The sequence below is a fragment of the Entelurus aequoreus genome, linkage group LG14 (assembly GCF_033978785.1).
Source record: "Entelurus aequoreus isolate RoL-2023_Sb linkage group LG14, RoL_Eaeq_v1.1, whole genome shotgun sequence".
NCBI lineage: Eukaryota > Metazoa > Chordata > Actinopteri > Syngnathiformes > Syngnathidae > Entelurus > Entelurus aequoreus.
Genome location: NC_084744.1, coordinates 57925339 through 57942939, shown reverse-complemented (window position 1 = coordinate 57942939; position 17601 = coordinate 57925339). Strand labels below are relative to the sequence as shown.

General features: G+C 40.4%; 2 protein-coding genes across 3 annotated transcripts in view; one reads left to right on the top strand and one right to left on the bottom strand.

Annotated features, from left to right (window-relative positions):
• LOC133665111 (crystallin J1A-like) overlaps positions 1 to 16589 on the top strand; it is a 71838-nt gene extending 55249 nt beyond the window's left edge. Inside the window, exons 1-10 of one of the 2 annotated variants that reach the window (XM_062070320.1) lie at positions 7117 to 7227; positions 7479 to 7545; positions 12206 to 12382; positions 12456 to 12554; positions 12619 to 12711; positions 12787 to 12943; positions 13126 to 13241; positions 15953 to 16030; positions 16099 to 16238; positions 16306 to 16589. In XM_062070320.1, the coding sequence (XP_061926304.1) occupies positions 7479 to 7545; positions 12206 to 12382; positions 12456 to 12554; positions 12619 to 12711; positions 12787 to 12943; positions 13126 to 13241; positions 15953 to 16030; positions 16099 to 16238; positions 16306 to 16398 (1020 nt within the window). In that variant the 5' untranslated portion in view covers positions 7117 to 7227 and the 3' untranslated portion in view covers positions 16399 to 16589. Of the gene's footprint in view, positions 1 to 7116; positions 7228 to 7478; positions 7546 to 12205; positions 12383 to 12455; positions 12555 to 12618; positions 12712 to 12786; positions 12944 to 13125; positions 13242 to 15952; positions 16031 to 16098; positions 16239 to 16305 lie in introns of those variants that run through there. The other variant, XM_062070321.1, reaches the window with a different exon arrangement.
• Positions 1 to 17601, bottom strand: part of casq1a (calsequestrin 1a) — a 112208-nt gene that overhangs the window by 6293 nt on the left and 88314 nt on the right.

The following is a 17601-nucleotide window of genomic DNA, read 5'->3' as shown; positions in this document are numbered from 1 at the left end:
CACCGCCTCCACTTCCAGAGGGAAGTGGGTCATAAACAGCGTTGCCTTTGGTTACAGAATAGTTCAAAAGAAGAGGTCGTAAAATATTTCAAAAACAGTTCCATAGAATAGTTTAAAAAGAGTTTGTCTGGAAATTGGGCAGATCGTGTCATCTGTCCGCTTTGAAGTCCTTGGGTTAGAACAATATAGTTCTGTTGATTATCCTCCATGAGAGAACACAGAAACACCTTCATCTTGCTCCCCCCCGGCCCCCCTACACAGTGGAGTTTTACGAGCCTTACTCTTGGTAGGTTTCAAAGACAGCTTTTGTCTTCTCACCAGACCCTCAATGTAACACAAAGTTTTTGTGATAATTTAGAAACAATTATTCTAACAATAAGTGTTCAACTTCAGCCTAAACCCTTTTTCAATTTATGAATGTACAACTGTTTGTTTATTTTGTTGACCACTGACCGAAGAAATAATAAACTGAACATTTAAATCAGTGTGGGGTGGCACTGGGAGAAGGTGGGTAAAGTGTCTTGCCCGAGGGCACAACGGCAGTGGCTTGGATGGCGGAAGCGGGGATCGAACCTGGAACCCTCAAGTTGCTGGCACAGCCACTCTACCGACCGAGCTATACCGCCCCATTTTAAGTAATTAAGTCTTTGCTGTCGTCCAGCATTCTGTTTTTGTTGACTTTGTAGCCAGTTCAGTTTTAGTCTCGTTCTGCATAGCCTTCCCGAAGCTTCAAAGCCTTTTCTTAGGGGCCCTCACCTTTTGTTTATTTTTGGTTTAAGCACTAGGCACCTTTTTACCTGCACCCTGCCTCCCGCTGTTTCCGACATCTACAAAGCAATTCGCTACCGGCTGCCACCTACTGGTATGGAAGAGTATTACACGGTTACTCTGCCGAGCTCTAGACAACAACACATCATTTGCAGACTATAATTACTGGTTTGCAAAAATTATTTTTTACCCCAAAAATATTTTTAACCCATAAAATATTTTTAACCCAAATAGGTGAAATTAGATAATCCCCCACGGCACACCAAACTGTATCTCTAGTGCCGCTGCACAGTGGTTGAAAAACACTGACCTAGCTCATAACATCACAATATATATCGTCCTCAGGCCATCTACAAGAGTTTTTATCCTTCTTTGTGGGGACATTGTTGATTGTCATGTCATGTTGGGATGTACTTTGTGGACGCCGTCTTTGCTCCACACACTGTAAGTCTTTGCGGTCGTCCAGCATTCTGTTTTTGTTTACTTTGTAGCCCGTTCAGTTTTAGTTTCGTTCTACATAGACTTCCCTAAGCTTCAATGCCTTTTCTTAGGGGCCCTCACCTTTTGTTTATTTTTTGGTTTAAGCACTAGACACCTTTTTACCTGCACCCTGCCTCCCGCTGTTTCCGACATCTACAAAGCAATTCGCTACCGGCTGCCACCTACTGATATGGAAGAGTATTACACGGTTACTCTGCCGAGCTCTAGACAACAACACATCATTTGCAGACTATAATTACTGGTTTGCAAAAAATATTTTTAACTCAAATAGGGGAAATTAGGTCATCTCCCACGGCACACCAGACTGTATCTCACGGCTGCCACAGTGGTTGAAAAACACTGGATTATATGACCGAAATAAACTTATTTCATTCATTTATTGTTAATTTTTTTCCATCTAATTTTGCAGGCGTACACTTCAGAGTCATACAACTCGGTTAGCGTTTTTATTTGGACTCGGGCATTTCCCGCGTTCAAACCCGACTTCTCCTGAAAGTGCATATTCGAGTCCGGAGACGCGGTACGGTTCCCCCATATAAAGTGAATCTGGAAGCTAAAAATAATGGATGCCCGCATGCGCCGGGTGTCTTATTTGCTGCCAACAAGACACTAGAAGATTGCACCAGGTCACCTTGGGACACCAACCTGCTGATGCCTCCGTTACAACCTCATTTGGACCCAAAAAGGGACTGTGTGCCTCCTTTTTTTTTCTTTTTTCTGCACATGCCCTTTGCAGTGTACGCTCAAGACGATCACCTGTGATATTCCTGTACCAATTGAAAGGGAAGAAGAAAAACTATAAATAAATGGAGGCATCTGACCCAGTAGATGTGCAAGCATGCAGTATGAGGACTTGGATGATGCGTCCTATCCGGGTGCGAGCGTGTAACGGGATACCGACAATGCGTGTCGTCGCCGGTAGCCGACAATCGGACGGTATTCACCGTAACCGCGAACATTTTGCGGTCAAAGCGCCGTTACGTGGCTACGTCACGCCTTGTCATTCGCACAGCAGCTGCTCGCCCACGTCCGCACGCTGAGCTTCACCAAGACCTGACACTTCATACGCTGCTTTAATAGGGCAGCCATCGTCACACCGGGCCCCCAACACCTTTAAAGACCATCACATTTGTGCAAGTGTCATTTTGCCGGGTCGAAACGTGCAAAAGAAGGTGCACAGGTCTTACTTGCTAGCGACATGCTTGGAAACTGAGTCGCTGGCAAGAACCCAAGGGCGGATCTCAGTAGCCGAAAGGAGGCGATATTTAATCCACTTCAATGTGTCATAACCAGGGGGGGGACTTTCATTTGAAATTTCACCGACCCTGTACTCTGCATGCCGCGCTCCTGGTAGGCGACGCTAAACTGTGTGGATTGTGATGATTTGCACCCATGTCTGTGAACACACTCGGATCAACATTCTTGGCAGCGCCCCCTGACATCGTCCCCATCGGGAGATGCCTTCCCGGGCCTCCTTCGCCTGCTGCCGTCCTCGTTTTATTTCCCCATACTGTTGCGACGTTGTAGGTCCGTGTTCCCTAACCACAAAAAAAATATCTGTCTCTCATCTGTGGTCCGTACGGGCTCAGTTGTAATACACTTTGTGGAGGGGGGGGGCGTGGCCTGCGTGCCTGCCTTAAAACGGGGGTGTGCAAGGCATACTTACCAACCCTCCCGATTTTTCAGAGGGACTCCCGAATTACAGTGCCCCTCCCGAAAATCTCCCGGGGCAACCATTCTCCCGATTTTCACCTGGACAACAATATTAAAGGCCTACTGAAAGCCACTACTACTGACCACGCAGTCTGATAATTTATATATCAATGATGAAATCTTAACATTATAACACATGCCAATACGGCCGGGTTAACTTATAAAGTGACATTTTAAATTTGCCGCTAAACTTCCGGTTCGAAACGCCTCTGAGGATGACGTATGCGCGTGACGTAGCCCGGGGAACACGGGTATGCCTTCCACATTGAAGCCAATACGAAAAAGCTCTGTTTTCATTTCATAATTCCACAGTATTCTGGACATCTGTGTTCGTGAATCTGTTGCAATCATGTTCATTGCATTATGGAGAAGGAAGCTGAGCAAGCAAAGAAGAAAGTTGTCGGTGCGAAATGGACGTATTTTTCGAACGTAGTCAGCAACAACAGTACACAGCCGGCGCTTCTTTGTTTACATTCCCGAAAGATGCAGTCAAGATGGAAGAACTCGGATAACAGAGACTCTAACCAGGAGGACTTTTGACTTCGAAACACAGACGCCTGTAGAGAACTGGGACAACACAGACTCTTACCAGGATTACTTTGATTTGGATGACAAAGACGCAGACGTGCTACTGTGAGTATGCAGCTTTGGCTTCTAAACATTTGATCGCTTGACCGTATGTGCGCAACTTTTTTTTGCGTATGTACGTAACTTTTTTAAAATATATAAGCTTTATGAACCTTGGGTTAGGTGAACGGTCTTTTGGGCTGAGTGATTGTGTGTGTTGATCAGGTGTTTGAATTGTATTGGCGTGTTCTATGGAGCTAGGAGCTAGCAGAGGAGCTAGGAGCTAGCGTAACAAACACGCAGGTGTTTTTATGCAGGATTAATTTGTGGCATATTAAATATAAGCCTGGTTGTGTTGTGGCTAATAGAGTATATATATGTCTTGTGTTTATTTACTGTTGTAGTCATTCCCAGCTGAATATCAGGTCACCCCCGGCTCTCACAGCATCTTCCCTATCTGAATAGCTTCAACTCCCCACTAGTCCTTCACTTGCACTTTACTCATCCACAAATCTTTCATCCTCGCTCAAATTAATGGGGAAATTGTCGCTTTCTCGGTCCGAATCTCTCTCACTTCATGCGGCCATCATTGTAAACAATAGGGAACTTTGCGTATATGTTCAACTGACTACGTCACGCTACTTCCGGTAGGGGCAAGCCTTTTTTTTATCAGATACCAAAAGTTGCAATCTTTATCGTCGTTTTTCTATACTAAATCCTTTTAGCAAAAATATGGCAATATCGCGAAATGATCAAGTATGACACATAGAATAGATCTGCTATCCCCGTTTAAATTAAAAAAATTCATTTCAGTAGGCCTTTAAAGGCTTACTGAAATGAGATTTTCTTATTTAAACGGGGATAGCAGGTCCATTCTATGTCATACTTGATCATTTCGCGATATTGCCATATTTTTGCTGAAAGGATTTAGTAGAGAACATCGACGATAAAGTTCGCAACTTTTGGTCTCTGATAAAAAAAAAAAGCCTTGCCTGTACCGGGAGTAGCGTGACGTCGCAGGTTGTGGAGCTCCTCACATCTGCACATTGTTTACAATCATGGCCACCAGCAGCGAGAGCGATTCGGACCGAGAAAGCGACGATTACCCCATTAATTTGAGCGAGGATGAAGGATTTGTGGATGAGGAAAGTGAGAGTGAAGGATTAGAGGGTAGTGGAAGCGATTCAGATAGGGAAGCTGCTGTGAGAGGCGGGTGGGACCTGATATTCAGCTGGGAATGACTACAACAGTAAATAAACACAAGACATATATATACTCTATTAGCCACAACACAACCAGGCTTATATTTAATATGCCACATAACAAACACCTCCCCCCTCCCGTCCATATAACCCGCCAATACAAATCAAACACCCGCACAACACACTCAATCCCACAGCCCAAAGTACCGTTCACTTCCGCAAAGTTCATACAGCACATATATTTCCCCAAAGTTACGTACGTGACATGCACATAGCGGCACGCACGTACGGGCAAGCGATCAAATGTTTGGAAGCCGCAGCTGCGTACTCACGGTAGCGCGTATCCAACTCAAAGTCCTCCTGGTAAGAGTCTCTGTTGTCCCAGTTCTCTACGTGTTTGTGTTGCTGCAGCCGGCCGCTAATACACCGCTTCCCACCTACAGCTTTCTTCTTTGCTGTCTTCATTGTTCATTAAACAAATTGCAAAAGATTCACCAACACAGATGTCCAGAATACTGTGGAATTTTGCGATGAAAACAGACGACTTAATAGCTGGCCACAATGGTGTCCCAAAATGTCCGCTACAATCCGTGACGTCACGCGCAAACGTCATCATACCGAGACGTTTTCAGCAGGATATTTCGTGGGAAATTTAAAATTGCACTTTACTAATCTAACCCGGCCGTATTGGCATGTGTTGCAATGTTAAGATTTCATCATTGATATATAAACTATCAGACTGCGTGGTCGGTAGTAGTGGCTTTCAGTAGGCCTTTAAGGGCTTGCCATGATGGCACTGCCTTTAGCTTCCTCTACAACTTGTCGTCGCGTCCGCTTTTTCACCATACAAACAGCGTGCCGGCCCAGTCACATGTTATATGCGGCTTCTATAGACACACGTAAGTGACTGCAAGACATACTTGATCAACAGGCATACAGGTGACACTGAGGGTGACGTATAAACAACTTTAACACTGTTACAAATATGCGCCACACTGTGAACCCACACCAAACAAGAAACACAAACACATTTCGGGAGAACATCCGCACCGTAACACAACATAAACACAACAGAACAAATACCCAGAACCCCTTGCAGCCCTAACTCGCCCTCAACCCCGCCCACCCACATCTCAACCACGCCCCCCAGCCCCCAATCTCCCGAATTCGGAGGTCTCAAGGTTGGCAAGTATGGTGCAAGGACCGGCCTCGAAGACAGCGACAGGTGAGTAGATGGCCCAGGTGGGCCTTGTTATCTAATCACCTGTCGCCTTTATTAGCAGCAGCCGGAGCGAGACAGGAGAGTTGGAGTTGGAGCCAGGGAGAGACACGGGACTGAAACGAAAAACATATATTGCTGGAAAGCAATCGCTGCGTGCGTGCATGTAAATAAAAGACTATATTCAAACTATCTACCGGGCTCCCGAAGATCTGTCGGCCAGGAGAACCCTCCCAAGAGGGAAACCTTCACACACTTGTCCACCACTTGTGGCAGTAATGACAATATCAAAGAAACAGAAGAAGTTCCATTGGCAGCAAAACAGGCCCAGAGCATAATACTACCACCACCATGCTCGACGGTCGGCATGGTGTTCCTGGGATTAAAGGCCTCACCTTTTCTCCTCCGAACATATTGCTGGGTATTGTGGCCAAACAGCTCCATTTTTGTTTCATCTGACCACAGAACTTTCCTCCAGAAGGTCTTATCTTTGTCCATGTGATGTCAGATGAAACAAAAATGTAGCTCTTTGGCCACAATACCCAGCAATATGTTTGGAGGAGAAAATGTGAGACACATTGTGTCCAATATTTTCCACCAAGATAAAATAAGTCATATTTTAGGTTCATTTAATAGTTAAAACTAATTTAAATAATGGATCCTATATTCCAATATATGACTCATTATTATCTAAACTAAATGCAATTTTTTTCTACTGATATCATTTCCATAGCTTGTGTGTTGGACTATCAACATCTAGCCATTTTTTTAATATCACCCTTTTTTGTTTTGATGCATATTTTTTTACTCTTTGATGACACGTTACTAAATTGATGCAGATCACCAATAACACAAGTATTTTTCAATTTTCAGTAATTGAATGCAAATTATTTAAATACAAGTATTAAAAAAGTCGGGTTGATGGTGTCGGGCCCCTAAAAGTGGAGATACAGTGCCCTGCACAAATGGTAAATTACTCTACAGTATATATTTAAATATTTTTTTATTTATATTAAAACTTATATAAAGAAGGTCTACATAAGTGTTTTTTGTTTTTTTGTATTTCCATGTAATCCGAGTAAAAAGCATGCTGTATTTCATACCATTCTAATTTGTGCCGTGGAGGCGTTACCGCTGCTTTCCTTTGGGGGGCGCTAAAGAGCTATATTGTTGACTTCTTCTGTGGAATTACGTCATTGTTGAGTAACCTGTCATGGCGGATGTAGAAGGCTGAAATAATAGTACTTAAAGTTAAAGGTAAGAAAAACAGTTTAATTATGCCGCGTTATATGTAACTAAAGAGGAATATGTTTACAAGTTACTGGCTAACAATGAAATGTCTTAATGTCATGAAGCTAAAACTGTAGCTAGCTGCCCACTGCTTGAAGAAAAGTGAAACTAAATGCTTATCCTTGCTAAAACAACACAACATTCCGTGACACCGACATAATTATCCAATCACCTTGTTTGCACTCCAGATAATAAGAAATGAATGTTTTGTTCCACAGATGGCTGCTGTTTTGACCAACAGAGCAATAGGAGCCATTGTGGGATCAGCAGTTGCAGATGCAGCAGGTACTACTTGGCATCACAATGGGCTTGTTTCCATACCAATATTTTGGTACCGGTACCAACATGTATTTCGATACTTTTCCATATAAAGGGGACCACAAAAAAATTTGCATTATTTTAATATAAAATCTTAGGGTACATTAAACGTATGTTTATTACTGCAATTTAGTCCTTAAATAAAATAGTGAACATACTAGACAACTTGTCTTTTAGTAGTAAGTAAACAAACAAAGACTCCTAATTAGTCTGCTGACATATGCAGTAACATATTGTGTTATTTATCTACCTATTATTTTGTCAAAATTATAAAGGACAAGCTGTAAAAATGTATTATCAATCCACTTGTTCATTTACTGTCAATATCTGCTTATTTTCTGTTTTAACATGTTCTATCTACACTTCTGTTAAAATGTAATAATCACTTATTATCTTGTTTCTATACTTTACATTAGTTTTGGATGATACCACAAATTTAGATATCGACCAGATACCAAGTAGTTACAGGATCATACATCGGTCATAATTTAAGTTTTCTACGTCCAGGGATGTATTTCCTGAATTTATAAACATAATATAAATAACATTTTGTGATGCTAAAAAAATATTGATGTAATCATAGTAGTATCGACTAAATACACTCTTGTACTTGGTATCGTTACAGTGGATGTCAGGTGTAGATCCACCCGTGGCGTTTGTTTACATTGTGACGACGATGTGCATTGAAGCATGATTAGCTATTCCTCGTCCTGCAGTGATAATGATACTTGTAAGAAACTCACTTTATTTGTCGCCATGGAGGCGAGGATTAGTGATTTAGCTAGCTAGCCATGTCTTAAAGTGCCTCTTTCTGTGGGTGTTTCAGTGTTATAACTTCACCTTTATCTTTAGTTTTTAAGACAAAATGCGTTCGTTCTCCCTTCTCTGTCTACACACTGTGTCTGCTTGTAAGTACTCTGTGTGTGCGCGCTGCCGAACATGCTCCTCTGCTTGTAAAATCAGCAATGTCATGACGTGACGACGACAGTATAGTACCGAATATGATTCCTTAGTATCGTGGTACTTTACTAGTATGGGTATACCGTACAACCCTAGCCTAAATTTTACTCTGTATGCGATTGGAAAGAAAACAAGTGGTATCGCACATCACTATCTCGAAGTTGGTGTGTAAAACATCATCTATGCAACATTTTGAGCAAAGAACCACCATTACATGTTATGTAGACCACAAGGAAGTCTTTTAAAAATACTTAGTATGACCTTTTTAAGACTTGATGCAATGTTTGTATGAGTTAACACCACTACTTGCTTTCATATTGTATACCATACCAGGTCCTCGTGTGGTACTACCCACAGTACAGGCCAAAAGTTTGGACACACTTTATCCTCATTCAATGCGTTGTCTTTATTTTCATGACTATTTACATTGTAGATTGTCACATCAAAACTATGAATGAACTCATGTGGAGTTATGTACTTAACACAAAAAGGTGAAATAACTGAAAACATGTTTTATATTCTAGTTTCTTCAAAATGAAGCCCATCGAGAGCATGCCAAGAGTGTGCAAAGCAGTAATCAGAGCAAAGTGTGGCTATTTTGAAGAAACCAGAATATGATTTTAGTTATTTCACCTTTTTTTGTTAAGTACATAACTCCACATGTGTTCATTCATAGTTTTGATGTGACAATCTACAATGTAAATAGTCATGAAAATAAAGAAAACACATTGAATGAGAAGGTGTGTCCAAACTTTTGGCCTGTACTGTGTATTTGAAGACAAAAGGTGACTAAATATATTATTATTATTAGTTTTAAAATGTCAGCTTTTTCTTATTAAATTCTGATTTTTTTGTCCTTTTTTTCTTAAATGTTACTGTTGTTTCTTTAGATGGATGTGTTGTTATTTACAAACAACTTTTGAAATTTTTGCAAACTCATTAGGGATATTTTCACAAAGCATCGGATCGGTACTGCCGATACCGGCATAAATTTTACTCTGTATTAGATCGGAAAGAAAATAAGCTGTATCGCACATCACTATCTCAAAGATGATGTGTAAAACATCATCTATGCAACATTTTGAGCAAAGAACCACCATTACATGTTATGTAGACCACAAGGAAGTCTTTTACATTTAGAAAAAATGCATAGTATGACACCTTTTAAGACAAAAAAAAGGGGAAATAACTGAAAACATGTTTTATATTCTAGTTTCTTCCAAATGAAGCTCATGGAGAGAATGCCAAGAGTGTGCAAAGCAGTAATCAGAGCAAAGGGTGGCTATTTTGAAGAAACTAGAATATCATTTCAGTTATTTCACCTTTTTTTTGTTAAGTACATTACCCCACATGTGTTCATTCATAGTTTTGATGTGACAATGTACAATGTAAATAGTCATGAAAATAAAGAAAAACACATTGAATGAGTAGGTGTGTCCAAACTTTTGTATTTAAAAAAAAAAAGGTGACTCAATATATTATTATTAATTATTAGTTTTTTAAAAAATCTGCTTTTTCTTATTACATTCTGATTTTTTTGTCCTTTTTTCTTAAATTTTTACTGTTGTTTTTTTTAGATGGATGTGTTATTATTTACAAACACCTTTTGAAATGTTAGCAAACACATTAGGAATATTTACCGCCGATACCAGCCTAAATTTTACTCAGTATGGGATCGGAAAGAAAATAAGTGGTATCGCACATCACTATCTCGAAGATGGTGTGTAAAACATCATCTATGCAACATTTTGAGCAAAGAACCACCATTACATGTTGTGCAGACCACAAGGAAGTATTTTACATTTAGAAAAAATGCATAGTATGACACCTTTTAAGACAAAAAAAAGGGGAAATAACTGAAAACATGTTTTATATTCTAGTTTCTTCCAAATGAAGCTCATGGAGAGAATGCCAAGAGTGTGCAAAGCAGTAATCAGAGCAAAGGGTGGCTATTTTGAAGAAACTAGAATATCATTTCAGTTATTTCACCTTTTTTTTGTTAAGTACATTACCCCACATGTGTTCATTCATAGTTTTGATGTGACAATCTACAATGTAAATAGTCATGAAAATAAAGAAAAACACATTGAATGAGTAGGTGTGTCCAAACTTTTGTATTTAAAAAAAAAAAGGTGACTCAATATATTATTATTAATTATTAGTTTTTAAAAAATCTGCTTTTTCTTATTACATTCTGATTTTTTTGTCCTTTTTTCTTAAATTTTTACTGTTGTTTTTTTTAGATGGATGTGTTATTATTTACAAACACCTTTTGAAATGTTAGCAAACACATTAGGAATATTTACCGCCGATACCAGCCTAAATTTTACTCAGTATGGGATCGGAAAGAAAATAAGTGGTATCGCACATCACTATCTCGAAGATGGTGTGTAAAACATCATCTATGCAACATTTTGAGCAAAGAACCACCATTACATGTTGTGCAGACCACAAGGAAGTATTTTACATTTAGAAAAAATGCATAGTATGACACCTTTTAAGACAAAAAAAAGGGGAAATAACTGAAAACATGTTTTATATTCTAGTTTCTTCCAAATGAAGCTCATGGAGAGAATGCCAAGAGTGTGCAAAGCAGTAATCAGAGCAAAGGGTGGCTATTTTGAAGAAACTAGAATATCATTTCAGTTATTTCACCTTTTTTTTGTTAAGTACATTACCCCACATGTGTTCATTCATAGTTTTGATGTGACAATCTACAATGTAAATAGTCATGAAAATAAAGAAAAACACATTGAATGAGTAGGTGTGTCCAAACTTTTGTATTTAAAAAAAAAAAGGTGACTCAATATATTATTATTAATTATTAGTTTTTAAAAAATCTGCTTTTTCTTATTACATTCTGATTTTTTTGTCCTTTTTTCTTAAATTTTTACTGTTGTTTTTTTTAGATGGATGTGTTATTATTTACAAACACCTTTTGAAATGTTAGCAAACACATTAGGAATATTTACCGCCGATACCAGCCTAAATTTTACTCAGTATGGGATCGGAAAGAAAATAAGTGGTATCGCACATCACTATCTCGAAGATGGTGTGTAAAACATCATCTATGCAACATTTTGAGCAAAGAACCACCATTACATGTTGTGCAGACCACAAGGAAGTATTTTACATTTAGAAAAAATGCATAGTATGACACCTTTTAAGACAAAAAAAAGGGGAAATAACTGAAAACATGTTTTATGAGAGGAGTGGTAGTAAAAAAAAATTTTTTTATTTTTATTTTTATTTTTTTTTGTCATAAAGAAATACAATCATTTGTGCTTACGGACTGTATCCCTGCAGACTGTATTGATTTATATTGATATATAATGTATATATTGTGTTTTTTATGTTGATTTAATTAAAAAAAAATAAAAACAATTTTTTTAAATTTTTTTTTACTTTTTGTGTGGCCGCGGCCCGGTACCGGTCCGTGGACCGATTGGTACCCGGTGGTTGGGGACTACTGCGCTATAAGACTTGATGCAATGTTTGTATGAGTTAACACCACTCATATTGTATACCATACCAAATAATGAAATGTGTCTGTTGTCTGATTCCACTTGTGCACCTGCACTGTTTACCAGAAGTGTATGGCTATAATAAATATACATGATCAGCATTAATACAGTAAGTCATGCTTAATAATGTGGATGATTTACAGCGCAGCCCCTCCACTGGGTCTATGACCTTCAGAAGCTGAAAGCCATCCTGGCTGAGGATCCGAATGCGGAGTTCCGCTCCGTGTCTGCAAATCCCTTCTACACGAGGCAGACGGGCCAACAGAGTTGCTATGGAGACCAAGCCTACGTCCTGCTGGAGTCCTTGTCTGAATGCGGAGGTAGACCTTCACATTTTGTCATTATTTTTGATGCACCTTTAATAGAACAGTTTTTGTTTCAATTGTCGGCCAGGTCTAGACGTCCACGACCTGACGCAGCGCACGTTCAAATTCTTCGGCCCGGGCTCCGAGTACGACACACCCGTCAATGACCCTTACAGACAGAAAGGCGGTAAGAATGTACATTTTCGACCGGGTCCGTTTTTTGATGAAATCTGACACGTTTCTGCCCTCAGGGCCAAGACCTCAGCTTCCCATCGACGGGCCGTGGAGACACGGAAGTCTGAAAAGCTTCCTGAAGAACGTGGACTCTGGCAAAGAGGAGACGGGTGACAGAAGTCGTCACTTCCAGCGGTGACGCAGCGAGTGGAAATACCTAACACCGGGTGTTGTCTTGTCTGCAGGCTGCCAGACGGACTGTCAGATTGACGGGATAGCCAAGCTCGCCCCCGTGGTGGCCTTTTACGCGGGGAAGTCGGACATGCTGGAGAAGGTTGAGCAGGCCACCCGAGTCACCCAGAACGATGACATGTGTGTTGCAGAGACTTTGGCAGCTGCCAGGTCAGTAGGATTATCTTTTGTGTTACAGCACTTTGGATAATGCGGACACGTTCGTTACTATATACTTCCTATTCAGCTATGTTTGCCATGGTAACATAGTATGCAACTCTTGTTGGTGATTCAATGCTTTTTGAAAAGAAGTGAATTCCTTAGGTGAAAAACTTTGGGGTTATTTTCCATAGGTTCCTGGAGCATTTCATCCTGAATGGTCCTGACCCCGGAGCCCTGGAGGCCGTTCTCCATCAGCTCAACGACCCGAACAGAAAGCAGCCACAGGATTTGGACAAAGCAGTCGTTGGTATGTACTAGGCTTGTACGGTATACCGATACTAGTATAGTACAGCGCTACTAATGAATCATATTCGGTACTACACCGCCTCTAAAAAGTACCCCTTGTTTTTTAACGGGCTTCACTACACACCGCAGGAGGATACAATAGCTCACCGGCGTCACAATGTACACAAATGCCATGTGTGACATCCACTGTAATGATACCAAGTATAGGAGTGTATCTAGTCAATACTACTATGATTACATCAATATTTTTTAGCATCACAACATTTTTTTAATTTATATTATGTTTATAAACTCAGGAAATATGTCCCTGGACACATGTGGACTTTAATTATGACCAATGTATGATCCCTTAACTACTTGGTATCGGATTGATACCCAAATTTGTGGTCTCATCCAAAACTAATGTAAAGTATCAAACAACAGAAGAATAAGTGATTATTACATTTTAACAGAAGTGTTAAAATATTAACAGTAAATGAACAAGTAGATTTATAATTTTCTACCACTTGTCCTTAATAATGTTGACAAAATAATAGGTAGGTAAATGACACAATATGTTACTGCATATGTCAGCACACTAATTAGAAGCCTTTGTTTGTTTACTTACTACTAAAAGACAAGTTGTCTTGTATGTTCACTATTTTATTTAAGGACAACATTACAATAATAAACATATGTTTAATGTACCCTAAGATTTTTTGTTAAAATGAAGCCAATGTGGTGGTCCCTTTTATTTAGAAAAGTATCGAAAATTTTTGAAATACATTTTGGTACCGGTGCCGGGCTCTGTTTGAGCTTCTTTGAAACTCCCCGATTAGACAACTGTCAGGTTCAAACACTGATGACATCTATTAAACAAGACAAGAAGCAAGGAATTAAACAGAGACAGAATTAAATTTGGCTCAATTGAGGAGAAACGTCTGGGCTGTACTCTTTGCACAGTCTCACCACGCTCTGACGAAAGGTTGTACGCCTCCTCTTTTTTATTTGGACTTTCCCTGATTACATGGCAACAGCTGTTTCTAAAGGAAGGGGGTCGTAAACAGCCGCTGCCTTTGGTCACAAAACAGTTCAAAGAAAAGGTGCCTGGAGGTGGGTCAGGCCCTGCTTCCTCTCCGCTTTGTAGATCTCGGGTCAAGACAAAATCTTCCTGTGGATTACAATACATCAAAGAAACCGACGCCTTCATGTCGCTTCCCATCCTACACAGTGGAGTTTTACAAGCCTTTTGCTTGGTAGGATCTAAGGCAGCTTTTGTCCTCTCGCCGGGAACTCATGGAAACACAAAGTTTTGTGACAACTTAGATCATACTTGCCAACCCTCCCGTTTTTAGCGGAAGACTCCCGGTATTCAGCGCCTCTCCCGGTAACCTCCCGGCAGAATTTTTTTCCCAACAAACTCCCGGAATTCAGCCATAGCTGGAGGCCACGCCCCCTCCAGCTCAATGCGGACCTCACGTCCGCTTTCCCACAATATAAACAGCTTGCCTGCCCAATGACGTCATAACATCTACGGCTTTTAGAGAGTAGAGTGCACAACTGCGCACACAACAAGGAGACGAAGCAGAAGAACGAGGAAGTTACAGACATGGCGACGCCGTCGACGAGCAAGATGAAGAAATACGCTTGCAAGTTCCAAAACGTATGGAAACAAGAATGTCAGTTCATCCAGGACAGTTCGAAGGGGAAGGGGTATGTATGTTGCTTGTACATTTTGTAGAACAGACTTCTCCATTGAACAGGGTGGCCGAAATGATATACTCATTCATGAACGGAGAAGTTAAACAGGACAATGCTGCCATCTACTGGAAAGCCTACGGAACACTGAAATTCAATTATTTATTTTATTTATATGTATAATAAAATAAATATATATATATAAATTGTTGCGTTTGACCAGATGTTCCTCCAAGTGGGATGTAAAACGCTGGTCAGTCCCAAGTTCCTTAGATGACATATAAACTGAACTCAAATGTACCACCAAGCACAGGATAGGTATTTTGTAATTTATTGTCAAATATTTGAGAATAGAGACCAGCCTCGAACAACACATACGAATGCGTAGCCCAAGTTGATCTGACAACATCCCGGAATGCACTCTCCTCTTCAATATCTCCCCCCCCCCCTTACGGCCGCACAGATGCCCATTGTGTCCGTTATCTCAAGTCGGCCCGAGAAGGGAAGCAGGGAGGACTCCTCTTCTCTGCCTCCTACTTCAAGGCCGTCCACAGTGCAAGCACTTTGTCATGAGACGATCAAAACAATGAAAAGAGTACAAGATGGAACATTAGCTATTTAAAATATGACTATAGAAATATAGAAAGAAGTAACTCTTAATTATGGATAAATGTGGATATATGCATCCGTCAATATATATATATATATATATATATATATATATATATATATATATATATATATATATATATATATATATAGCTAGAATTCACTGAAAGTCAAGTATTTCATATATATATATATATATATATGAAATACTTTAGTTGGTGAATTCTAGCTGTAAATATACTATCCTCTTAACCACGCCCATAACCACGCCCCCACCCCAACCACGCCGCCCCCCTCCCCCCACCTCCCGATATCGGAGGTCTCAAGGTTGGCAAGTATGACTTAGATACAATTATTCTGACAACAACCCCACTGTGAAGGTACAATAACATGTGTCAAGTTACATTTAGTTTTTCATCATTTCAGGGCACGTTACCCAGGTGAAGGAGAACTTATCCAAGACTCCCCAGGAGCTCATTCCAACCGTCTTCCCAAACACATGAGGTATATCGTCTCTTGCCGGATTTTTGTTACCACGGCAACAAATATTTTCCCCCCGAATGTCCCGGCAGGTTTGCCCGGTGCGTTCCAAGCAGCGCTGCACGGAGTCCTGACAGCCAAGCAGTACCAGCAGGCTATCAGAGACACCATGAGCTGCGGGGGATGCACCTGTAGCAGAGGCTCCTTCATCGGGGCGTGTCTCGGCGCCCAGGTAGACCCACCTGTTTCACTGTTGTTTTCTACGTGGGATCACTCACGCGGTGCGGATTTCTTCCCAGGTGGGCCTCGAGGGAATTCCTTCTTCCTGGGCCTCCAAAACCCGGCGCTATGAGTCTGTGTTGGAGCACAGCAAGAAGATAACAAAAGGGTAGTTATTTTCCTCGCCGGCTAACAACATCGTGAGCGTCTGTTGAGCTTTTTACGGAGCAGCCGATGAAGGTTCCTGTCTAAAGTGTCGACAGGAGGCGGAAGTTTTTGCTTCTGTGAAAGTTTGGCGGATTGTTCCGATGTTCGTGCCACGCAACTTTTCTCTTATTGATTAAACCAAAAAGTCTCTGTTCAATATTTGCTTGGATATTGATGTTATTCAATAGTTCCTACTAGGGTTGTCCCAATACCAATATTTTGGTACTTTTCGATACTTTTCTAAATAAAAGGGCACCACAAAAAAATTGCATTATTAACTTTATTTTAACCAAATATCTTAAGGTGCTGTAGAGGTTGCCCTCTAGTGGGTTCTTCGGACCACCACACACTGCCAGGGTATAACACTGTTTTATTTTCATCAATCGTGCAAGGCTTTTGCTTTCCAGCAAAATTTCTTTTTTCTTTGGTCGTGTCTCTCTCTCTCTCTGGCTCCCACTCCAACAATGTGTCTCGCACCGGCTGCTGCTAATAAAGGCGACAGGTGATTAGATGACAAGGCCCATCCACTCACCTGCCGCTGTCTTCGAGGCCGGTCCTGGCACACCCCGTTCCGCGGCAGGCCCGCAGGCCACGCCCCCCTCTACAGGTGCATTAAACATATGTTTCTTATTGCAAGTTTGTCCTTAAATAAAATAGTGAGCACACAAGACAACTTGTCTTTTAGTAGTAAGTAAACAAACAAAGACTCCTAATTTAGTCTGCTGATGTATGCAGTAATATATTGTGTCATTTATCTACCTATTATTTTGTCAACATTATTAAGGACAAGCTGTAAAAATGTATTAATGTACTTGTTCATTTACTGTTAATATCTACTTACTTTCTCTTTTAACATGTTCTATCTACACTTCTGTTCAAATGTAATAATCACGTATTCTTCTTTTGTTTGATACTTTACATTAGTTTTGGATGATACCACAAATTTGGGTATCGATCTGATACCAAGTAGTTACAGGATCATACATTGGTCATAATTTAAGTCCTCATGTGTTCAGGGACATATTTCCTGAGTTTATAAAAATAACATGAATTTTGAAAAAAACATTTTGCGACGATAAAAATATCAATGTAATCATAGTAGTATCGACTACATACGCTATTGTACTTGGTATCAGTACAGTGGATGTCAGGTGTAGATCCACCCATGG